This window comes from Saccoglossus kowalevskii, chromosome 17 (assembly GCF_978046115.1).
Source record: "Saccoglossus kowalevskii chromosome 17, keSacKowa6.1, whole genome shotgun sequence".
Classification (NCBI taxonomy): Eukaryota; Metazoa; Hemichordata; class Enteropneusta; family Harrimaniidae; genus Saccoglossus; species Saccoglossus kowalevskii.
In genome coordinates, this window is record NC_140657.1 from 10,944,338 (window position 1) to 10,970,510 (window position 26,173).

The 26,173-nt window shown below is 33.7% G+C and overlaps 1 protein-coding gene across 1 annotated transcript; it reads right to left on the reverse strand.

Moving 5' to 3' along the window:
* Positions 1-7,916: 7,916 nt before the first annotated feature.
* LOC100375299 (zinc finger MYND domain-containing protein 19-like) lies at positions 7,917-25,981 on the reverse strand. The gene is made up of 6 exons (XM_002741437.4): positions 25,816-25,981; positions 16,814-16,873; positions 13,443-13,614; positions 10,273-10,409; positions 9,026-9,148; positions 7,917-8,137 (listed from the first exon to the last, which is right to left on the reverse strand). The coding sequence occupies exons 1-6, from the start codon at positions 25,864-25,866 to the stop codon at positions 7,994-7,996; spliced, it is 687 nt and encodes a 228-aa protein (XP_002741483.1). The 5' UTR covers positions 25,867-25,981; the 3' UTR covers positions 7,917-7,993.
* Between the last annotated feature and the right edge of the window lie 192 nt (positions 25,982-26,173).

A 26,173-nucleotide genomic window follows, 5' to 3' on the forward strand; every position in this document is an offset into this window, starting at 1 on the left:
AAGCTGAAACAAAGAAAGTTGACAACAAAGCTAGGTGACGCTAAGAGACGTGTGCAACTTGACACTGACCTTGGTGCTAATTGGAGGAGAATAAAAGCAGTTAATTGGTCAAAATTAACGACGAGTGATTGGCTGGAGTTGATGCTTCAGCGATCCGGATTAAGCCTCAAGCTCAGTGCTTTTACAAAATGGGTCTGTGACACCACAGACCCCCACTTTGTAAAAACACACCGCTACGCAAGTTGTACGAGATATCAAATATTTTAATACATAACAATAATGCAAATACAAAAAACTAGCAATTACAGAACTACAAAATCAAGAAAAATTTGGGCAGGGGGGCCCCTTCGGTCTGACTTCCTGGGGCCAAGGTCAAGGTCGCTGACCTTGAGTGGCAAGTTTTGGTCAAACAAGAGTGCCGAGAATGGAGGATGGCCACCATGAGAATGGTGACGGTACTCTTGAATGGGGGGTAGGATAAAATCCTAGGCCCAAGCGAAGGTCAGGTAGGCTGCATGACTGGAGAGACCCCCATGAAATAAGGAATTAAAAAAAAGGAAAAAAAAAACAACACGAGGGGGAAGTGAGATCGCGGCTTAATGTTCTGGATGTAACTCAGCAACAATACTCGCTTTTTATATCCCTGTTGAATAAGTTTTTTATCATTGCAAACAGAATCAAATTACTCTTGACAGTTTTCTTTGTTTTTATGGAGGTGATAACTGCGCATTTGTTTTGGTGCACGAAAGACAAGTATTGTGAAAACAGGAAATAAACAATGACAAGAGAGATTCGCTAAATCAACATTTCGCTATTTCTTAATTTTACCACAATTCGCTAAAATTGCATGTCGCTTTTTCAACATGTTTTACAGTAGTTCATATTTCCTAGACTAGTTCAACCGAGCATGTTCCATAGTCGAATTCATAAGTGTTGCACAACAGGATTTTTGGTTATTCAGGTATAAAATAAACTAGCAGCAGAACAAGAAGTTAACTAGTTAAAGAAGCAATAATATTGTTTTTTGATATTGTATTTTAATAACATTTGATAATGATATTTAACGTTACGGGCTGCTTTGGTCATTAATAAATTTACGTTCGTTTGGGGAAGAATAGACGACGTGTATGCGTTTAAAATAACTGGTACGTACCAATAATTGAAAATGTTTCTTTCATTATTTCGCAGCATAAATACTACCATTTTTGTTATGATGAAACATATTCCAGTTTTTCTAACTTGCATTATTGGAAAAAAAAAAAGTTAAAAAATATTCAAATTCTTCATTAACTATTCACCACTATCAACTTTGTTACCTGCCGCAAAATCATCCCATTGAAACACTTTCATTTTCATGAAAAACAGGATTTCGATAAACACAACTATATGTTTGGTTTAAATTTACAATTTCACAGTGAATGGATTGATGTTCATGAGATTTTTTTTTTAACTATCTTTGACATTATTGTATTGTCTGTATTTTTATTGCATCATATTATAGTTCTTGAAAAATACAAATCTGATTTGCCTTGAAACTTGGTGTATATGTAACTTGGGGAGACCTATTTCAGATTTTTGCTCATTTCGTGATGATATCTTTAAGTTTCAACTTTTTGTTGAAAAGTGCAAGTTTGATTGCTTTGAAATTATACATATAGTTACCTATTAAAGTTGAATTAATCTCAGATTTATTTATTTTGTGATGATATCTTCAATTCTCTAATTGAAATGTGCATTTCTAACAGCAGAGCTATCTCAGCCAAGATGCTGTTTGTTTCAAAAATGTTGTTTATGATCTGTAGCCAATAGAAATGCCCAAACAATTTTAAACAAGCAGCCTCTCGGTTGAGATAGCTCCGCTGTTAGCAATGCACATTTCAATTAAAGAACAGAAGATATCATTAGAAAATGAACAATATGTACATGTATAGTATGTATAGCAATCTGACTTGCCGTTTTCAACAAGAATTCAAAAATATCACTTTTTACCAAAAATGACAAAAATATTCACCAAAATTAGAGAATTGAGGATATCATCACAAAATGAACAAATCTGAGAAAGGTCCACATGTCGTAACTATATATTTAATATCAAAGCAATTGGACTTTTGGTTTTTAACAAGAAGTCAAAGATATCACTTTTTACCAAAAATGACAAAAATATTCACAAAAATTAGAGAATTGAAGATATCATCATGAAATGAACAAATCTAAGAGAGGTCTACTCCAGGTACATACACACCAAGTATCAAAGCATTCAGGCTTGTAGTTTTCAAGAAGGAGTCGAAAAAGTAAAACATTGACACGGACGACAACGGACGCCGACGGACAATCGCTCATATGATAAGCTCCGCTCAACAAAGTCGACAGCGGAGCTAAAAATTTAAAATACATAAAAATAATAAAATTGTTCCACTATTTTGGTGGAAGATGAATTTTCAAGTTACTGGAGTCTTGGAAAAGCTTGAACTAGTTTTCATATTGTGTGGAAGTAAAAGTGAAATTATTAATTAAAAACATTTTTACAACAGTTACAAAATATGGAATCTGGTGATTTTTTTTGTTTATTTTAAGAGCATACAATGTACCCGTTGTACCAGTAAGTGTTGAAAATTCACAAAATGGCCTTTATGAAATCTATGACATTTCCTTTGTATAAACTGGAGCAGTTTACTAATTTGGGTGATTTTTCATTAAGGGGGGGGGGCTAAAAAACCAATTTGGATATCCCAATAATGAATTTCAGCGTCTCGTCTGAATCCACATGTGAGCAACTGTGCTTAATAATCACTCAACAAATAAATTTTCTTCAAATAAGTTTATTGCTGGCTAGAAATAAACCAGTTACATTTTATCAATGTATCAATCAATCTCTAACCTTGCAGAAAGCTCAACATAACTGGACATTGTTATATGAAACGCTTTTCTCCAATTGTAGTCAACAAATATGGGGAAAAATTAATGTAGACAGAACAGAATATGAACAAATTCTAATAAGATAACTCAAATCATAATCCTAATTCAGCCATTTTATGTATGTACAACTTGGAACAATGTACAGATTTTCTGAATTACTTGATATCAAAATTTCTTAACGTTTCTCAAAATATGACATTTGTGATAGCGTCTGGTGGAAATATTTGGATAACAGATAGGATTTATACACAACATTAGCAGTTAAAGATCACATGACAAAAAAAAATAATATTTTTACCCCATTTTATATAAATAAGTCACTGAAAAATTTTCAAAACTAGTTCCACAGACTAGAAGATTATGATGAAGTCACTTTTTTTTTCGTTAATCACCAGAATTTTATTTGATTCATTTACATAATCCAAACTATGAACTATAAGATTTTTTTGTGTGATAAGGAGATTTACAAAATTGACACTTCATCAATAAAACTTCAAATGTCTGGAAAAAGTAAGGCTACATGTACATTTCAAACAACCGTATGCCTTGACAACCATGTTGCGGCACCCCCCCCCCCCAACTCCACCAGGGTGATGAACAAGGCAAAAACCATAAATAGATGTTTCTGGTACAAATCGTTTTAAAATGGGATGCTCACAAATTTTGTTTGTTTGTTTTTGAAAAAAAAATGGAAAGAAAACATAAAACTAAAAGAACTGTGTGTTAAAAGAAAAGAGAAAAAATGCACATCAACCTTGGACCAAAAACAGATCTATTTTTGTTTGTCTTAGGTATATATCACACTATTAAACATGCAGCACATTTTGAATTATTTTTCACTAATTAATCAAAACATGCACCAACGTGTAAAGAAATTATTAGAGTCATCCTTGTTTTATTCGTTACAAACAAAACAGGACCAGGTAGTATGACCTACATTCTGAAATGACCTTCACACAGTCAGCTTAACACCACTTTATCGGTGGGCACAGTTGTAAATAAAAATTGATGACTTTAAGTCCCGGCATTAGGAAATACACAATGTACATGTAAAGCTGGTTTTAAATATCAAAAGCATGGACCTTGTCATGCCGGCTTGCCTTGAAAAATGAGCCAGATTTATACAAATTTACGTTTCTCAACATTGATTGTAGCTCAGGCCAAATAAAAAAAAAATAACGAGTTTCCGATCATCCAACCTTGCTTAAATGTTTCCTTTTTATAGCCAAATCTAGAAAATGAGCTCTTGTAGGTACATTTTTCAGCTCTACTTGATATTCTTCATTTTTGAACTGAAATTTCACCTGTACATGTAACATGTGATGTATTATTGAATAATATAACAGCACGGGCCAAGCAGCATTGTGGAATAATAAATTGAGAATAATTCCTTTTCATGAAATAAAAAGTTATTACAACCTACCTACCCTAATTTTGTTGACAATGTTACCAGAAACACAATATCAATTTTATTTGGCCTTATTTGAAGGCCTTCAGCAAACGTGAAAAAACATGACTTTTATCATTAATATATCATTTTTAATACAGACATGCATGTTCGAAAACACTGTCTGAGAACTCCTACTGATGTAAGATGCCGGAAAGCATTGACGCACAGGGAAAGAAAGCAATTTGTTCGTATCTGGTACTGTGCCCCTCCCCCAATCCTTGAAAGGAATATTCCAAAAACGAAAAAAACACATGTACAGTGTCTCTGTTCTAGATTCTATTTTTATGGTGTGTGCTATTTTTTGATGCTTACAATGCAAAATGTTTCTCTCTCACAAAAATCATGAAAGGACCATATGTAAATGCATTAATTATTCACTGGCTTTTAAATTTCACAGTTATCACCAATAAATAAAATAAGCTAAATTAAATCTATGTGAACAACTAAAATAACTCGTTTTTCTGGTAAATTTGTGAATTTAAAAACAAAACAAAACATGAATATGCTCAAAATAGTGAAATTAAATGGTTTTTACAGAACTTTCCATGGGCGTCAATTAAAATGACTGTCAACAGCTACACAATTCTAATATCAGTAACTTCATTCATCCACCCATGACGCTGCAAGCTAAAAAAGCCCACCTGTATTACGACAATGCAGCAAATAAATGTATACATCCCGTAATATTTTGCTGACAATGTTTTTTTTTATTTTTCCACAATGCATATTACTTCTATGGAAACATCAGGTTTGTTTTATGTATAGACCGCCACACGCGTTCACATTTTGCCCACATGCACAGCGACTGGTTGGAAAGAGCCAGTCGTTCGCACTCTAAGAAAATGTTCTTCACTGCTGTTTTAAATATACATGCAATTATTGTAATTTATCACAGCAGATCACAAACTAGTGTTGATCAGTTACCAATATATTTGTTATCAAACATTCGCATACAGGGCTTATAATGTACATTGCCCTAGAGAGAAGAAGTGAAAGTACATATTTGCAGGAACAAATCATACAGTCTGAAGTCTAAACAGTACAATACTGTTTTCAGGCCAAATTGAAAAAAAAACACAGGAATATTTTTTTTTAATTGGAATTGTTATAAATATTATGGGTGGGACATCAAAGAAAGTGAATGAAGGGATGGATGGATGTAACAAATTAGAGTATGGCTGCATGGAGAGAATTTCTGTACAATGACAAAAATGAAAATTCTGTGACACTTGGACCATAATGAAAAGCATTTAATACTCAACCCCTTCAGTTTTACACAAGTTAATTTGCATAACAACACAAAAGACAAATACCATTTCGAGCATATCAAATACAGTACAATGCTTAAAATTTCATTACTGATGAATATTCAGCAACTTTCTAGGACTCCTGGCAAAATTCCAAAAAAAATTGTATCATTGGAAATATACTATGGTAGGGGGTTAACTTTTGTGAAATTTTCTGTCTAAAAATTTTCACATTAAATATTCTGCAAAAATGTTGTATTTTTTTTTTACAGCTAAGTATTGCGAAGTGCTGCATCATGAATGTTTCCCAATAGAATGTAATTGTCTTTGCATCTAAAAATGTGTGTGTGTGTGTAATGCACAGTATAAATATACAGAGTCACCACTGTGACAATATAACAAAACCTCCATGTAATAAAAATACACTGTAAACCAGACTGTAAACGCATCCATTTTCAGTGCTATTGCTACTTTTATCATATTAGATGGATTTCAAATTCACAAATTTTACTCTAACGATGAGTATTATTGTCATTTTTCTTGTTCGCATATATTAAATTTAGTGACGAAAATAGCGAAATGAATGCATTTACAGATACAAGAACAACATCAAAAATTACAGCCATCATGAAAAACGCAGACTTAGCCAAGAACAGAAAATGGCAGGTTTTCATCCTTTAAATGTTAACACAATAAAATTAACTTGTGCGATATAGAGTTGTTTTTTTCCTAAAACATTACTAAAATATTTGCTATATGTAGGGCACAATTTATTAATTCTACATGTAAATAAATGAATCATGGGAAATTTATGCAAATAATGTGCACAGCAGTGACACAGCTTAGGAGCACCAAGTTGAAATAAATATTGCATTGTTTATTGCGCTCCTACAACTGAAACGGAAAGTGTTAAACCACCACCGCGCATGATGGAGAGTTCAGTAGATTGTCCATAATTCAAATTTACAGTATCATTATTGTACTTTAAGCTCAATTTACAAATTATTTTTGATTCCCAAGTTTTGCCATTTTAGATATTATGAAACTGAAGGTCAGTTTCTTAACTGCTAGGACTGTGTTTACAATTGATTTAAAAGACTCTTCCTGAACACATGGGACCAGCTTGGACATGGGTCAACAAGTTTGAAATCTATTTTTTTTTAAGGATTATAAACGAGGTAAAAAAAAAAAAAAATTCACCTGTCATGTCCACTAGACCGTCCATGACAAGATTTTGAAAAGATTTCTATTATTAGAATTTTGTTTCCATCAAATTTATTTGCTAATTGCCCGGTGATTGTTATTTACATGTGGAACAAACAAAAATGTTGGTGTGCGTTGAAAGATTGAACCACAAAAAAAAAGCATGTCAACATTGCAGTGGTACACAATAAGACATTTTATTTTGATAAATTCTTGTGATACGCAAATTGCTGTAGGTGAACATATCATTGACCAAGAAAAAAAAAAAAGTTTATAGTCAATTTATTTTTTCTAAAAGTGATGCGGACATGTGGTTTTGCTTATGCATTTTATAACTGTCATGAAAATTGTGATTTTAATTTGAAGTTTGATATAACTTGACCTTTTCATTCATTTTTTCAAAAATTCGGACCAGAATGAAATATGATGCACAGATTTTAAACGGATTATGTGCAATGAGTAAAAGCATGAATATACATGTGGAGGGAGTATACTCCATTTTCAAATTGGTGTGATTGACTGTAAAACACGCTTGCTTGTTATTCAAGCCAATAACCATTTCACTAATTCAAGATATAGCGAAGTCAGCAAAAAAAAATATTTTTGAAACAAGATTGTTGACATTTTAGCTAATATCAACTGCTACAATCAATATACAAAATTAACGTCTGTTAATTCAAATTTGAATGTAACTGCATATAGCTATTTTCAAAGTGTATATTTGTTATCACAAATAAAACTTGTTCTTGATTCAAAAAAAGAAAGATATTAATTATTCTTTTAAAGCAAGGAGTTTCAGGAATAGTTTTTTGGAGAATCAGAAGAGTTGAGAATGGCAGTGAAGGAGATACCTTATATAACACACATTTGAATGAACTTGCTTTCAGTGAAACATTGATATGGTTTTAAGAAAACTGGAAAATATTCTACTGTGACATTCTTTGGATTTGAGATTTACGCAATTGCAAATTGTTGTTCTTTTTTTTAAAAAAAAAAGCGCTGTAAATTCTATTTCAGTTTAACAATAACACTTGGCATATATGGGGAGACACAAAATGAGGTATACAACATGGAATTATGGGAAATATCTGCAACAAGAATGTGGTAAGAAGTGTATATATTGAAAACATGATGAAAATATTATAAATTCTTTAAAAGTATGACTATCTGTTTGCAGCTATCTGTCCGGCGGCCTGTCAAAAATTCGGCTTCTTTTCCTTTCACGACAGTGTTTCTTGTGTACGGGCCAGTCCCTTTGTTGACAGTGGGTTCCGCAATAACGAACTTCTTGACATCGGCCACAAATACTGAATTCTCGAAGCTGAAATGAAAAAATTAATGTAAGTGATGTAATAGATATAATGTACAATCCTTGAAGGTCTTACACATCCTGATACTTTCTGGGGATATAAATGTCCCAGGTTAGACACATGTCTAATACATGACCCCTTAAAGGTCACACATCCTGGGACTTTTTGGGGGTACAATAATCGCCAAAATTGTGCCTAAATTTTCGCCATATTTTTGAACTTCTCTGACAACTTCTTGCGTTTTCTAGGAAAAATATTTGATAAATTGATATGTACCAGGTCATGCATCCAGCCTATTTCATGGTGTATACTTAATAGGCGGTGGTTGTCTCACAGTACACAGTCGAAGTTCACATAAACAAACAATGTATTTTCCCCCACCTAATGTAATGTAGTACAACAAAGATGTAAAAAAACAATGTGTGGAGCAATAAAATAATCAAAATAACAAAGTACTGTAGAATACTTTATTTTCGCTTGGAATTTATTTTCGCTATTTTCGCTGAAGGGATGATTCCGTGAAAATAAAATCCAGCGAATATACTTTTTTTCCTATATTTAACATTAAACTCGTCAAAAATCAGTGAAAATAAATTCCATACAAAACGCCCAAAAAGCCTTTTCAGCGAAAATTAATTCCAGCGAAAATAAAGTATTCCACAGTAATATGACTGGAGGTTTTCGAAAAGTTACGTTATAGCCATGCACCATGCACTGCTCAGTTATTTTTAGAGCTGACATCATGAGCTGAAACTACAAATTTGCTGAACACTAATCTTAAGGGTCAAACATTTGAAATGATTGGGGGGGGGGGGGGTGAAGAGCAAAACCAGTGCAATTTTTGTTTTCCTGTAACACCTTTTTGTTTGTGGTGTAATTTCAAATGATTGACTCCTTACCTCCGATTCCATCTGAGTACACGGTGGATAATGACATTCATAATAGGATATATTATCATCTTCCCCTTCTACTATCTCGCCATTTGCATTATAAAATTTACAGTGCACCATTTCTGGAAATTGCTGTGGAAAAAACATTGTATATTAGGAATGGACTATTATAATCGGAGGGGGATGTTGAACCAATATAAAATAAAATCTGGCTAAAAAAAAATGGACAGCTTTTTTTATCTTCTCACCCCCACTAATGATTGTAATGGTCACCTCTTAATATCAGATAAATCTTAATCATGCACTAAACCGGAATGTGACTGCTATAAAGACATACCAGAGGTACATTACTTGGGGTTTGCAACTCGCATAGTACTGTATGGTGACATCATGTCAAGATCCCATTCAAGTCTCTTCTCGTAGATAGCGAGACTGAGGCTACGACCTTCTGACATGACGCATATCAATGTTCAAGGTTTGTAATGAAAAAAAATAAACTTTTCTTGTCACTATCATAGTGAAAAATGTAATACATCGAAAATGTACAGAAAATATAGTTCTTGTAATCCGTCATATCGTGGGCAGCTATTTTGATCCACCTGGACATCCCAGTATCCTCGTTACCTCGGGCATGCGCATTCGCATTTTTTCTGAGTTGGAACGTTTATGCGAGAGCGAGATTGTGACGGGATCTTGGTATCATGTCACCGTAGTTACAAACCCCAAGTAATGTACCTCTGGACATACTGTAAAAGGGTTAATTATTCACTGGGTTTTAATTTTGCTTATTTCACTGACTGGAAAATGTGCTAAATTAAAACCCAGTGAATGTAAAATTTAACATAGAACACATTATCTAAATGATAAAACTAAATATGCCTGAAATTGTAAATCAGCAAAATTTAAACCCAGTGAAAATTAGTCGTTTTACAGTATTTTTAATTTATTTTGCAGATTAAATCACATAAATGCTTTGTTAATTCTGTCTCCACTTTTAAACCACAAACATGGCTTGTTATTTCTTTTCTCACTGCCCATTAAGACACAAATTTTTCATTATTTCTTTTCTCATTTCACATCAACTCACAAACATGGTTTGTTATTTCTTTCCTCAATTCACATTGTTTTTATACTAACCATACTGTGTCCACAGAGGGTACAATTGTGTAATATTTAGGTCATTAAACAATGTACAAACAATGCTCATTATTTCGTTCCTTCACATTAAACCACAAAAATGGTTTGTTATTTCTTACCTCATCTATGGGATCAGCAGGCAACTGTTGAATAGCAACCCAGTATAAACTGTGTTCTCTATTTGCATTTTTTAACGTTTCTTCGCCATGGTAACAACTATTTACAGGAACTAAAGTTAAATTCTCCATTCTATTATCTGTAACAAAGAAAAACAAAAACAAAAATTAAAAAAAATTAAGATTTAAAAAAACTTTAAATCTGGAATCATTATGTTGTTTGCCTTGATATATATTTCAGATGTTTTTACTGTCACCTTGGCAACAATACTAAGTTGCTGACTGGTTTGCAATACACATCTCAAGACTGGAACTGATTGGATCAAACAAACATCAAAACGTGAGGGAGTCGTCACCCACACATGCATCAGATGGCCATAGCGTGTCATTGTTTACAAACAAGCATCTACACATGAGCCTTTGTAATTTTAGCGTGTGTTGTCATCCTCACTTAGGACTCAATTCCCGAGTGTGCGCAGGTAAGAACCCTCCCGCTTTAACTACATATAGAATATCAGTAGAAAATGGCAAAATTATTGAGAAAATTGTAGTGTAACTATTGATTCAGCCTGACATATTAGGTCACAGGTGGTTAGGTATACGGCTATCCTTGGGACGAGAGTGTGTACTTTAATGTAACATCAGACTACAGATTAATTCAATGCCACAACAGAATAAATAAGTCACTATTTTGGTTCTTGTTTTATTTGTTTGTACGAGTTGTCCTCATGAATAATTAATCACATGACCTATGACATCATTTGAAACTTGCACTAAATGCTATGGGAGTATGAAATATTCAATAGAAAAGATCCCGTACATTTACACCACCATTTTACACCCATCAGCACAGTACATGATCTTACTACTCAATATGGAAATCTATTCATATCTAATGGTAAAGACAACACACTGTTACCATGGTGACTTGTATTATAATACCAAGCCATGTTGAATAAACACCAAGTATTTATAGTTTTATATCAAAATTTGCTTGATAAATTCAAAAGTACTGTAAAATCTGTATGAGAAGCTTCATTTCTAACAGAAGTATCACCCATTCTTTCCGAACCATTGAAAAAAAATCATCTTTTTTCAATAGTGTAGAAGCCATATCCTAGTTGTTTTATTGTAACAGTTTAACAGAAGCAACTTTCACAGAAATAAATATAATGTACTATATACATGTAGATACTAGTTTCAATAATGTTTATTGTATTTCAACTGTAATATGCAAAACCAACAGTAGGACAATAATATAACTGTTGAACACACTTGTACACATACTGTAAAATGACTAATTTTCACTGGGTTTAAATTTCACTGATTTACCATTTCAGGCATATTTAGTGGGTTTTAAATTCACGGTTTTATCATTTAGATAATGTGTTCTATGCTAAATTTTACATATTCACTGTGTTTTAATTTAGCGCATTTCTCCAGTCAGCGAAATAAGCTAAATTAAAACCCAGTGAATAATTACCCCCTTTACAGTACTGTAAATGCATTAATTATTTACGGATTTTTATTTCATTATTTTCCCTGATACTGTGTAAGGATTAATTATTCACTGGGTTTCAATTTTGCTTTTTTCGCTGACTGGAGAATGCGCTAAATTAAAACCCAGTGAATATGTAGAATTTAGAATAGAACACTCTAAATCTAAATGATAAAACCGTGAATTTAAAACCCACTGAATAAGCCTGAAATGGTAAATCAGCAAAATTTAAACCCAGGGAAAATAAGTTATTTTACAGTAAGTAAATCCACTAAATTAAATCTATGTGAACATGTAAAATAATAATAAATCTCATTGTTTTCTTGACAAATTCGTAAAATTAAAACACAGTGAATATAATCAAAACATCAAAATAGTAAAATTAAATGTCAGTGAAAATAAATGGTTTTACAGTACAATGTCACAGTAATTGCTAAGTTTTCTAATTGTTCATGGAATATTTGAAAATCTTTTTTTTGCCAAATTAAAATGACTTCCAGCAACTAACAAATATTTTGTTTCTTCTGATAGTTACATCATTTTTTTTCTCCAGATAGGGTTGAATGGGGGAATGTTGTTTTTTGTTTCAGAATTCAAACTTTAAAGCAGGTATTTGAAAAAATTATTTAATACAAATTTTAAATGTTGAATACTGTAAAATACTTTATTTTCGCTTTGAATTAATTTTCGCCATTTTTGCTGAAAAGATTATTCAGTGAAAACAAGCAATGCATGGCACAGTCCCCGTTAGTTATCAAATTTAAGATATATAGTTTTGTTTATAGTAATATAGCTGGAATATAACCATGTCAGGAATATGATTTTTTAACATTAAAATGATTAACATTTGTATCTGATCGTCAAACAAGTACTTGTCCATAATGAGAGATATTGCTCTGGAACATCATTCAAAATCAGCCATTTTGAATACATACATATATATATACACAACATGTATAATGAATTTATAAAATTTGAACATAATCAATCAAAGCATTTAAGAGATATGGCTCTCGAAGCCCAATCATTAAAACAAAATGGCCGCCAGTCAGCTATTTTGAATCCAATCTGAAAAATAAAATGACGTGCGTCAGGAACCTGCAATGTCTAATGTATGTTATACGTTTGAACAAAATCCATCCATAAATGCAAGAAATGCTTGATATTTGAGGATTTTTTAGCACAAAAATAGCCACCATTTGGCCACTTTGAAAAGGATCGTCAAACCAATATATTCGTATATCTATGACATGATGTATAATGAATATTAAAAATTTGAACATTATCAGTCAAAACAAGTCAGACATATGGGTCTGGAAACCAATTCATTAAAACAAAATGGCCGCCAGACAGCCATTTTGAATCTGATCTGACAAATAAAATGATGTGCATCAGGAACCCGTATGTACCAAGTTTGAACGAAATCCATCCATAAATGCCAGAAATGCTTGATTTTTATGATTTTTTAGCACAAAAATGGCCGCCATTCAGCCATCTTGAATCAGATCGTGAAACAAATTGATGTGCATATGTATAATATCATGTATGATGTATGTAAGAAGTTTGATTGTCATTGGTCCAGGCATTTCTAAGATACAGGTCCGGACGAACGAAAGCACGCACACACGCACGCACGCACACACACACACGGAGGTCAAAACACAACTCAACTTACCTACACTGACGCCATTTTTGTGTACAACTTTAAAGGTGGGTGCTATTCCTCCACAGTGCATCTCCCATAATAGATCATGCACGTAGCGTCCAGAGCCTCTGCCTTTGTGCATATCGTATGCCCACGCAAACACTCTAGCACCATTGCCATCTTTATCTATCTCAACACGTGCCTGCAAATCACAAGTCTCAAAATTAATATGATGTGTCGCCAGGCGATATGATGTCGTACATGTTTACAAGATGATTTAACCTTTTCATCACCAGTTCCCTGTTTTCAACAAAAATTCACAAAATACACTGTACTTTTCTTCTGAAGACTGGGATAAAATTAGCCAAATTTTTTGAGTAAAAACTGAAAATTTATTCAAATTTTTTTTCGTTTGCTTAAAATTAGAATTCATTTCAAAAAATATTGAAGAATTTAAACAAAAATATGCAGAATAATTTGGGCAAGGATATCACTGGGTGGTGAAAAGGTTAATATAGTATTTACCCTACAGTGTCTAAAAAAAATAAAAAATAATATCAAACAATGGCAAAGACGTGCAAAATATATGAATGAATTTGGTCAGGCCCCTCCCTGTCTTGTCTGAAAAATGTAAAAACAGAGCAAATTTTCAATATATTGTATGTAACTAACAAGCCTTAGCTCAGAGCAATGCCAACTTTAGATTTGTAGAAAACATCCACTAACTAAATAAAATTAAGGTAAAATTCATATTTTGTACATGTATATACCGGTAATGGAAAAATAGCATCACCATGGAAACTAGCTAAAGTATTTATGTAAATTTTTTAAATGATTTCACAATGTTATATTTCACCTTTTTCATCCCATGGCACTGAGCAAAATTTTGAGATATGAATAAATAATCTCGTCATAGAAACCAGTGCAAAAATGACAATTTTGACCATTTTCCATAATATTTCAGACAGACTCTTGTATCTCCGAAAATAATCCAGTGACCCCAATTTTTTTTAATTAACAATATTCTGGTAGTATGAACTTATTATATTGAGATAATAAAAACATGACATTTAATCTTCAATTTGGCTTGAACCACCTTAAGCGGCATGTTTTAAATTATCTACTTCTATCATTGTGGTGTAATACCTATATACTTAGAAGTCATTTTGCATCCATTTATTTGACTCCATAGGCTACTGTTAATATATTAATGAATATTCCCTAGCCCACAGTATTAAATTACAATGCTTGAGTGTTTAGGATGAGGTTACAAAATAGTGAGAGGTTTCAAATTTTGAACAGATGTAAAAATTCAATCCCCCAAGCCAATCATGCAATCACCATAGCGACAAATTATGCAATTGATTCAAGCTTAAATCTAAATCTATACATTTCTATCAAGCCAATCTCAATTCCCAACTGGTAAGTTATTCTAGCTGGCTTCAACACTTCCGGGTTTGACTCATCACTACACAAACACGAGTTACATTCAAATCATTTAATCTCAGGCTTTTCCATCAATCACTACCACCCATAATGTCTCCTAAGATTAGGCTTAAAATATCATGCCATCTCAAAGCCAGGCTCTTCCATAATCCATCATTGCCCACCGGGATAGAATAAATAAGGGATCTCTACCCAGACTATACTTGACCCTTTTAGCATGATTGTCAACTTTTGGCACATTTACACAATAGTTTTAACTCTTTTCCCCAAATGCGTTTGTACTGTCTGCTCCTCCCCACATGAAATGTTTATAAAAAATGACAAACCTTTTGATTAAAAACTAAAAGCAATATCTTAAACTGTCTGTCTGGTCCAAAATGATGATAAAATTTAATGACAATTTTACAAAAAATGTATGTAAAGTGTTAATGACAGGTATAAGCTTCCATTGTAATTGAGTTCAATTCTAAAATGACAAAATACTTTTGGCCATAATGATAGTTATGTTCTTTAAATGGTAATTATACGACAATGACAATTATATATGTACTTATATAATGCCTTGCTTCTAATAGGAATACATATACAGTTATACAGTGTATTGTCATGGTTACAGGATATTACTAAAATAGAACTTGTGAAACCATATAAACGCTATTTTACTTTCTTGAGAATCGCAAAGAAATTTATTGCCTTGGAAGCTTTTTGCTGAATATTTCAATGCCACAAAAATTGAAAACACACCTGTTGCTATTTTAGATTTTTTGTTTTTGAATCAAATGCCTACTTGAATAATTTATGACATTGCATAATGCTTAGTCGTTAGTAAAAAAATGCTTACAATACCGGTATATGTACAGTGGAAAATCACGAACACTTAGAGAACAAAAAACCACATTGAGCACTAGAGGGCGCTATCCCGAAGTATTGCGGAATATTCTGATTTATGTAATTTAAAGATTGACACAGCTTAAATCCTCATGACAGGAATTTTTTGAAATTGTGGTAATTATTCTTTGTGACTGGTGATTTGCTTTGGGTATCAAAACTGTTCGTTTAAACACTGTATGAATCTAAATTGTATTGATTTCACCAATTTCCACATCCAAAATGGTCACTGAAGTAGGGCTTAATGCTATGGAAAAATCTCCAAATCATTCTTTCCATGGAATCATTAGCCTTTTTTGTTTGGCTTTTGTTTTTTATTTGTTTAAATTTTCCAATTTTTTAACTAAACAAGCAGCCTCTCGGCTGAGATAGCTCCGATGTTAGCAATGCACATTTCAATTAAAGAACAGAAGATATCATTAGAAAATGAACAATATGTATAGTATCAAGCAATGGGACTTGCTGTTTTCAACAAGAATTCAAAAATATCACTTTTTACGAAAAATTACAAAAATATTCACTAAAATTAGAGAATTAAAGATATCATTACAAAATGAACAAATCTGAGAGAGGTCCACATGTAGTACCTATATATGTAATATCAAAGCAATTGGACTTGCGGTTTTTAACAAGAAGTCGAAAATATCACTTTTTACCAAAAATGACAAAAATATTCACCAAAATTAGAGAATTGAAGATATCAACATGAAACGAACAAACCTAAGAGAGGTCTACCCAAGGTACATATATACCAAGTATCAAAGCATTCAGGCTTGTAGTTTTCAAGAAGAAGTCGAAAAAGTAAAACATTGACACGGACGACGACGGACAATCACTCATATGATGAGCTCCGCTCGACAAAGTCGACAGCTGAGCTAGAAAAAACTTTATTTTTGGCAGAGTCTAATTGATCTATTGCTCTGAATAAATGTGCATCTTTTAAATAATTAAACTAGCCTGGATGTCCTGAATGACCAGTTAATAGTTTAGGTCAAATATAAGGTCATGTGATAGAAAATTCAACATCAGCCATCATGGCTGACGAAATCCATGCGGCTTGTACTCACCTCAAAAGCATAACGTTCCACTAGGGAAATATCTCTCTCATCTAACAGGGAATATTTTGTCTGAAAGAGATGGAAACAAATTGAAAGATTATTTGTTGATTTATATTGGCTGCTTGTAGCAATCGATAAATGGCTGCTTGTAGCAATCGATAAATGACTGCTTGTAGCAATCGATAAATGGCTGCTTGTAGCAAGTGATAAATGGCTGCTTGTAGCAATCGATAAATGACTGCTTGTAGCAAGCGATAAATGGCTGCTTGTAGCAATCGATAAATGGCTGCTTGTAGCAATCGATAAATGGCTGCTTCTAGAAATCGATAAATGGCTGCTTATAACAATCAATAAATGGCTGCTTGTAGCAATCGATAAATGACTGCTTAATGCTTGTAGCAATCGATAAATGACTGCTTGTAGCAATTGATAAATGACTGCTTGTAGCAATTGATAAATGGCTGCTTAATGCTTGTAGCAATCGATAAATGACTGCTTGTAGCAATCGATCAATGGCTGCTTGTAGCAATCGATAAATGACTGCTTGTAGCAATCGATAAATGGCTGCTTGTAGCAATCGATAAATGACTGCTTGTGGCAATCGATAAATGGCTGCTTGTAGCAATCGATAAATGGCTGCTTGTAGCAATCGATAAATGGCTGCTTGTAGCAATCGATAAATGGCTGCTTGTAGCAATCGATAAATGACTGCTTCAAGCAATCAATAATTATTTATTTATAATAAAATGTTAACTATTGATGATTTTTTATTTTTTATAATTGAAAACAAAATTAAAGGAAACATCAATCAAAGCACCATAATGACCCCTGAAGAAAAAGGTCCACAAATGTAGCAGAATGCAATTTACAATTTTTTTATATCACTTTTCATTCTCTAGATATTCAACTTTATGACATTATTATGTAGTCAGCCATCTTGATTCTCAAGCAAAGGATTATGGGTAAAGTATGACATTATAGAATCTGTTGTCAAAAAATTGAGAAAATTATTCCATCTATAACATGAGAAATACTGATGCGAATTAGTTCAAATTTTTGTTGTGCATATTACTCATGTATATAATTATAGTAGTGGAAATTAGAATATTACAAATACACATGAAGTGAAGATATTGCTAAAAACGTTAAAAAATAAAAATCGATATTTTAGTCACGAAATATAAAATGACACTTTTGTGTCCCCTTTTTGTGGTCAACATGTGATATATCACCTATATAATCTACTCACATTGGTAAATTGTATACAATATAAGGAAATTTGAGAATTTGGTAGAAAAACATAAAAATCAATATTCTCAGTTCTGTTTACATGACAACTATTTTATAAACATGGATGGCACCAGTACATGTATGTTACCAATCTCTAAACTTTCAGCCAATTTTAAGTTAAACTTTTGAAGTTATAGATGAAATCATTTTCTCAATTTCTGACAACAGAATCTATGATGTCATACTTTACCCATATTCCTTTGCGTGAAAATCAAGATGGCTGACTACATAATACAAATGAAAAGCTGAATATCTAGAGAATAAAAAGTGATATAAAAAAACTGTAAATTGCATTCTCCTACATTTGTAGAGCTTCTTTTTCAGGGGTCATTATGTTGTTTGGGTTGATGTTTCCTTTAAGTTCAACAATGGCAGATATATGCACACATTGCTCAAAGATGTTGTAGAGTTCATGCCAAGGTTGATGAACTCAGAGCAGTGCAGCGTAGCAGCACATTGGAGACGACTGCGAAACAAGAGAACACATCACATAATGAGCTATGCGTCATGAAATTGTGCGTATAACGATAAATCCACCACAGGCATTAGTCTTTCAACATGATTCTGGCAAGACTGTTTCGTTTTTTTTAATGTCAAAATAATTATTGCTACAATAATGTCTTCAGTTTTTTTCATAGAGTAAATTCAGTATGTAAATAAATGGCACAGTCATCAAGTGATGATATTGTATAAGCAAATTTTGAAAGCCAGACAACTTTTGTCTCTTTTCACAAAATTAAGGTAAATCGTTTTTTTCCCAAAAAATTCATTCCAATAGCAAATTATATCTATTCGTTCAAAAATTAAAAAAGAAATTATAGAACAATTTATGTATGTAAAAATGTGTCAATTTTGGCAGGAAAGAAAAACCTGTGCATCCAAGAAGTTAAATCACATCACCTACGCCTTTCTGTTTTAACAGTCCTTTCATCTCGCCAAAATGTAAAAGGAATTTTCCTCATACATGTACATGTACAATTATTATATCGGTAACAATTCAATTCACACAGAATTTGTCATTTACATATTTGCACTATGCAATATTGAAAATTACTATATTTTATTTAAATTTATTTTTGCTGTATAGGTAAAAACTCATCCAGTAAAGCATGGAAGATAAAAACTGGATAAATCGCATCATTTTGCAGCATTTCAGGAATCAATAAAAAACATTCAACACTCAAATGCTATTTCAATAGAATAAAATTCAAGCTTGCAAAAAAAACATTTGTTGTTTTTGTTGAAAAAGTGGAAGGATACATTATTGTGAAGCGGTGATGCAGTTAATCTAAATCGTTTCAGAATGGTTCGAAGCCATACAAAGTGATAAAAATTCACTGCTCAGATTTTTTTTTTAAATCGCCATCTATTTTTCTCAATTTCTTGTATCTGTCTAAATCAAACAGCAAATGGAACAAGAGAATTTTATTGCATTACAGGCGTGAATAGAGATGTATGAAGATAAAGATTGAGTTTCTGATCTAAACATGTATCCTCTGTGCATCTCAGCAACGAACTTACATATACATATACCATAGAGGTAGGAAAGAGAAGGAATGGGGACGCTATTTAAGCCGTGTTACTCATATAAACATCCTTTGTCTTCGCACTGATTAAACCACTTATCGTTTTTATATAGAATTCGTTTTATCTACATGGTGATAGCCGCTTATTTACACAAGAAAATGAGAGTAGAACTGAAAAAAATAAATTCTGTTTAAACATCGTCAATAAAATTGAATGCGCAAAACATAAATAAAAGAATTGTGCATGCACAATAACCTTTATTGGATCACAAAGGTCATTTCACACTCGTAGTATTAGAGATACTGCATACGGACTCTTCTAAGATGAGTGATTATGTCTTTCTTGATATTTGTCATTGCAAAAGTTGTGCAACTTCAGGCATTGATAAAAAAAATTCCAATAAAATTTGAAGATGCACAAGTTTCTAACAAGATGTTTTGACGGTGCAGTTTTTATCGGTGTGCAGAACTTGTGCAATGTAATGTGACGATATTTCAATATTTGATCTTGTAGAAATGTATTTTCGAGTTTATATATATTTATTCACTAGTCATTGTTCTTTCTTAAGTTCATCTGATTTGCATATGCACTGACAATTTGAGCCATAGTATGATATTTGCTACACTTAGGGAGTTCTCTGAATATAAATAGAGCAGTCATGTGGTTTGAAGTTCAGTACTGTGGTAGATTTTGCTTTGAACAGCAGCTGAACGTTTTGGGCATTGTCTGATGGTTACACGTGGTCGGGCACTTCGTGGCAATTGGTTGCACCTGTTTCCAAGATACTTTCACATCTTTGCCTTCCACCTGTCGACTGGCTTTGTGCACCGGCATCTACGAACGCACCGACGGAAAAGATTGTGAATTGGTCGCTTAAACTACATGAACAGCCACCTTGATTAGTGTGCGCCGCATCTACGATACCAAGTCTACGCTAAGAAGTTCTACAGCCTACTTCGTTTGCAGTGTGAACAATGAACTGACTGTGGTTAAGTAATTTACATATAGCAAATTACAGTTATGCCCACCATTTTACGTTAACTACCACAGTGCTCAGCATATTTGTATTTAAGTATTTAGCGCTTTAATATTATGTAATTAATTGTTGAGTAGATTATTATTGTTGATTGATGTTCTGTAGACGCGAACCATACATCTCTCTGGTATTGCATATATATATATTCTATCGAACTTCAATAAACGAGTACGTTCTATTCACGCATATACGTAACTCTGGTTTGTTTTGTCTATTGTTTGAATCACTCTGATTGACTGGGGGCTCGTCGAGCTACACTTGCCTCTTCCCCACGTGACGGTAGCACATGACAGTAACCACTACATGAGCGCCGATCACTGGTAGCGTAGTGGTTGTTGCATCAGACATATGATCGACAGAGCCAAGTTGAAATCCTACCTCAGGCTGAACACCAAAAGGGTCGACCCCTACCCAGGGTGAGTGTGCCTCAGACCCAATGGGAAGGGCGAATTCCACTGGCCAAAATTCATTCACTAACGAATGTGACTTTGGGGAAACCTTGGTTAAGGTCCGCAGGTGCTTGTGTTCGACCGAACCTGGTTGACGCCAGGATAGCCATTAAATTGCAATTTAATAGAGAGATGGCCACACATGTGTGTAGTCCCAAAACATAAATATGGCTTCTGTGGCAAAAATGCACTATATGTCAGCACTTGCAACTTGCACATACAAAAAAAAAAAATGAGCATGAGCAATGTAACTGCCACATGAGCAAGGTAACTGCCACATGAGCAAGGTAACTGCCACATAAACCGAAAGAAGCACATTAACAACTTCACATCATAAATATTGTTGTTGTTGTTGTTGTTCTCCTCATAGATCCCAACATAGAGACTAATTTGCATATTAGAGCGTACTGGTATAAAATCACAATAATTGTTATAACAATAATCTCAATTGTCTCCTTAGAAATTTAAGCAATATATGACGCCTTGTGCTTAAATAAAAGCTCAACACTTCTCATTTATTATGTAACACATGCTTTAAGGGACGTTTTTCAAATATATTACTATGATCAATATAATTGTTTTTCCCTTTTGTACATGTGCATATACTCAGTAGATGGCGTCCTCAACATACTCGTGTAAATTACAACACAAATATACACTAAATTAATCTAAACTAAGTGATGACGTCAAAAGATCGATGTCGGATAAAAATCTTATTTCCTTTAGTTTGGGGGTGGGGGGTTTTGACCTCAAAAAGTTTCCATCCTACAAAAACGATTTTATTTTTTAATGAAGTCAAAAAAATCTTGGAGTATTTGTAGTTCTATCCAATCATGGACAGAAATAACCGAAAAGGGAAAAAAAACAGAAAAATGGTTTGGTTCGAGTGTAAATCTGTGCGTCAAATGAGGTGTATTTGTAAAATCTTTTTACACCCACCCGACAACCAACTGCTATGCAATACTACTGTCCGATCATCAATTTGTATTTAATGGTGAATGTAGTCTGACGCCATGACCAATATTTATCAATTAAGTTTTAGTGGGGGATAGGGGGGTTTGGAAAAAAACTAAAGGAATTAAGTTTTTTATCCGACATCGATCTTTTGACGTCATCCCTAACTTTGTTATGGGTGTCTAAGTCAGCTGGGGATAATGTAGAAATATAATTGATTACAAAGAATGAAAAACAGAACTGCAATGATTGAACATCCCTGGGTGCATTCATGATACATTACAGGTGTCAACCACCATAGTACATGCATTTTTAAGATTTTTCCTGTTGAAATTATGATAACATTTTGTAAATTTTTATTTATTTTTTTATAATTTCTTTGTTGATTTTGGACCAAATGAACGTAATTTTCTATTGAATAGCTTTTTATAAAAATTATTGTTGAAACGAGTAATGACATGACATATGCTTCAATATTCAGAATTTTTTTAAAACACAGACCTTGTATATTCCATGAAACGCACATTTTTTTTACACACAGAAAAAGTGAACATTGCATTCACTAAAAATGTTTCACTCTGGCATATCTTTTAGGGATGTATCAAATTTAAACAAAATCCATGCAAGAATGTCTGAAATAGACTTCCACTAAAAATGGAGCTGTGAATAATATACCCTCGGAACTGATTTCATTAAAAAACAAAATGGCCACCACTCGGTCATTTTGAAATCCCAGCTGCAAAACTAAGCAAAGTGCATCAAGTTCCCATAATGTCTAATGTATATACATGTACACTGCTAAAGATTTGGTTGCGGAATGACAAAAATGCTTGATTTTGAGGAATTGTTAGCATCTAAATGGCTGCAAGTCTGATCACAAAATGAATAGAAGTGCATATGTATCCAACGGTACATGATGCATGTGTAAAGTTTGAACACGTTTGTTCCAGGCATATCAGAGTTACAGGTGTGGACACACAGACACATTCCCTGATAATTATCTTTAACCTTTTCACCTCCCCACTTACTCGCCCAAATTTGTCTGCACATTTTTTTATATTCCTCCTTATTTCTGGAAATAAACCCTAATTTTGGAGCCAACAGACAAAATTTGAATAAATTTTTACTCAAAAAAGTTTTGGCTATTTTTGTTCCAATCTTCAAAATTCAGTATTTTGTGAATTTGTGATGAAAAGAGGGAACTGCTAGTGAAAAGGCAATTCTTGCCAGTATGACCAAAGTCCCAGCCCATCTAATATTGATCTAAAAACGTAATAATTAATATCAGAAATCCTGACCAAAGTCCTAGTCTGTCTAATGTGGATTTAAAAAAAACGATAATTATCAATCTAATATGGATCTGAAAATTCAATCATTAAATTAACAGATAATGAATCAGTGTACAATATCTCGGCTTCTGTAATAATTTGTTGTTGCTTACTTTGCGTAAGCAACCATCCAACATCAACAGAAAAGCCTTGACATGGAATCCACATGGGAAGTGGAAACGAGGAAGGCCTAAAAACACCGGGCGGAGAGACCTCAACGATGATGTTAGGCACTCAAGATCCACCTGTGGGCAGCTTGAGACTGCAGCACACGCTGGAGGAGGGGAGACAAGCCAAAGTGAAGTGAATTGTAATAATTTACTAACAAATATACGCATACATGTACTTACTTTATAAATATACAAGTTTCTGATCTATAAGAACTGTTATTCCATTATATCATGGTAGACAGTCTCGCAGAAACTAACAAACCTAAGTAATTCAACAAAAGTAAGTGCTACCTGGCATACCAAGCAACTAATACCATGTTGGTTACGTGGAACAATTCATATGCAAATGAATCCAGTCTTTAATTTGCCACTCAGACTGGTCAAGTAATCAACAACAAAGGTTTTGAAAATCAACTAAAATTATACATCAACGGTAAATTTGGACCAACAATAAAGAATGAAATATAATGTTACTTACCCCAGAAATCAGATTTTTTTGCAAAATTTATTTATTTTCCCTGCTACAACATTCTTAGACTTAGAATTAAAGTGCTTTACAGACGTCAATTGTAACAAAATAAAATCACATAAAAAATTTAAAAAAATTACAGCCCCCAGGATTGGAAATGGTCTACCCCTTAATGCCACATAAAGCTTTGTACTAAAGATGAGTATTTTCAGTACTAATCAAATCCAGATACAGAATGTAATCCCTACTTCAAATCCAAAATTTAAAAAAACATACATTGATGTAAAAATGTTAAACCCTGTGACAATTAAAAAAAAGAAAGATTTAATACTACAAGGTTAAAGTGCAAAGGTTACAAATGGCCCTGGAATCAGCATACAGTAAATTGTATTAAAGACTAATACATTTTATCACAGCTTTGACTCACACGAATTATTTAAAAACATTTCATTAATAAAGGATTTTATAATGTGAAATAAATTCATGTTTCATTTTTTATTTATTTTTAAAAATCGCAAGACGCAAAATATACACATTTTTAGAAAGCCACGTAAAACGGGTAGGCATCAGAATACAAAATAACGGTAACCTTTTGGTACTTGTTATTTGTTTACCTAATTACTCACACTATTCAGTTCATTTTGATAAATAAAATGGCAGGCATTTCCAGTCGCAAATACGAGTATGATTATTCCTGGAGATTTTAGTGTCACGTATGAGAATAATAAGTTAATACTGGCTCTGTGTGATGATATTTCCTCGCTGTTATCGGAACTAGCGGTTGGTGTCGCTCTCAATGACTGATGTCATTTTACGAGCTAGTCAACGTTTCCGATGCGAATTTTAATACAACGTACATTTGTACGTGTTATTGTATAAAACTGCGACATGTTAGCGATTCGAATGATGCATTTGGTAAGGCGATTGTTCTGGCTGTGGCTCGCATCACATGGCGCTAGCAATCGGATACAGCCATAAAAATAGCCGCTGAAGGTCGCAGTCTAACAACGGGAGGCGGTCGGCTGGCATAGACACGGGTGGTGTTGGGAGTTCAAGTCGTTTGTATCTTAATAGAATGCGTTAGTATTGACGAGTGTCGTAGACATTGGATAAGAACGACTGGTTTGTGCCAAACAGCTGAATAAATGTCCAGCCAACCCAGGCATGGTTCAAGGTATAGCGAATAATATGGGCGTCTGACAAAGAAACGATCGACTGAGTCATGATGAATGAACGGTACGCCAAAGTGTCAGTGCTGAGCGAGCAGCCTTGGAAGACCGGCTCGCACAGGAAATGATATTGAGGAGGATTTTTTTTTTTTAGTAAACAGGAAAATAAAATACTTAATACCATGATAAATATATTACTAGATTCGTCGTCGTCTTGATTGCATTGAAGATGCAATTTTCCAGGCGAGACTGGTTTCTACATGCTTTAAGGGTAATATGTGCCGAGAAAATCATACGAGTAGCCAAGCTTGTTGACGGCCATTCCACGGTGGCCAAGCAATCACCAGCCAGTCGGCAACTGGGGAATAGACATTTCCCACAAACATCGAGTACGGACCACCACTGGCGACTCGAGCAATTAGATAACACACTAGTAAGCGATTAGAGGAACCGAGAATAAAAGGCAGGCAAATCTGTTAAGAACGGGAGCAAGGTTGATCGAAACTAGCATAGCGAGTACCACCATTGTCTATGACTATAGTCGACAAATACACACAGAACACTGCACAGATAAAGAGTTGACCTAAAAGAGATGGGGGAAAATAACACATTATTTTACCTTTCCAGCGGCTCGACCGAGCCGTACGATTCCTAGCTTAAAACCCGACATCCGCCGCCCCTCTCCGTATTGTTACTGTGACTCGACACCGTGGGTAAAATCGAAAATCGACGAAAAATAACTGAAAGGACCGTCAACTCGCTACAGAATAGTCTTGTCAGCACTGAGGGCGGTAAACTACACGTGTTTAATGAAATCAGCGTCAGCCAATCAGCTGGGCGGATTATGTTTACACCACGCCCACTCGCCCCGGTCTTTTTAAATGGTAAACAATGTAATTTCATTTCGAACAGCTGACATGCTAGCGAGTTCTCTGTCATCCTATACCGACATGACCCATTTGTAGTCATATCATATC

Bases quoted from the DNA above. Each gene is read 5' to 3' on its own strand.
- LOC100375299 (XM_002741437.4), bottom strand. From the start codon at position 25,866: ATGTCGGGTTTTAAGCTAGGAATCGTACGGCTCGGTCGAGCCGCTGGA. The intron at 16,874-25,815 runs GTAAAATAATGT...CATCTCTTTCAG, and splicing joins TCGGTCGAGCCGCTGGAAAG to ACAAAATATTCCCTGTTAGA. The intron at 9,149-10,272 runs GTAAGAAATAAC...TTTTTTCCACAG, and splicing joins CTGCTGATCCCATAGATGAG to CAATTTCCAGAAATGGTGCA.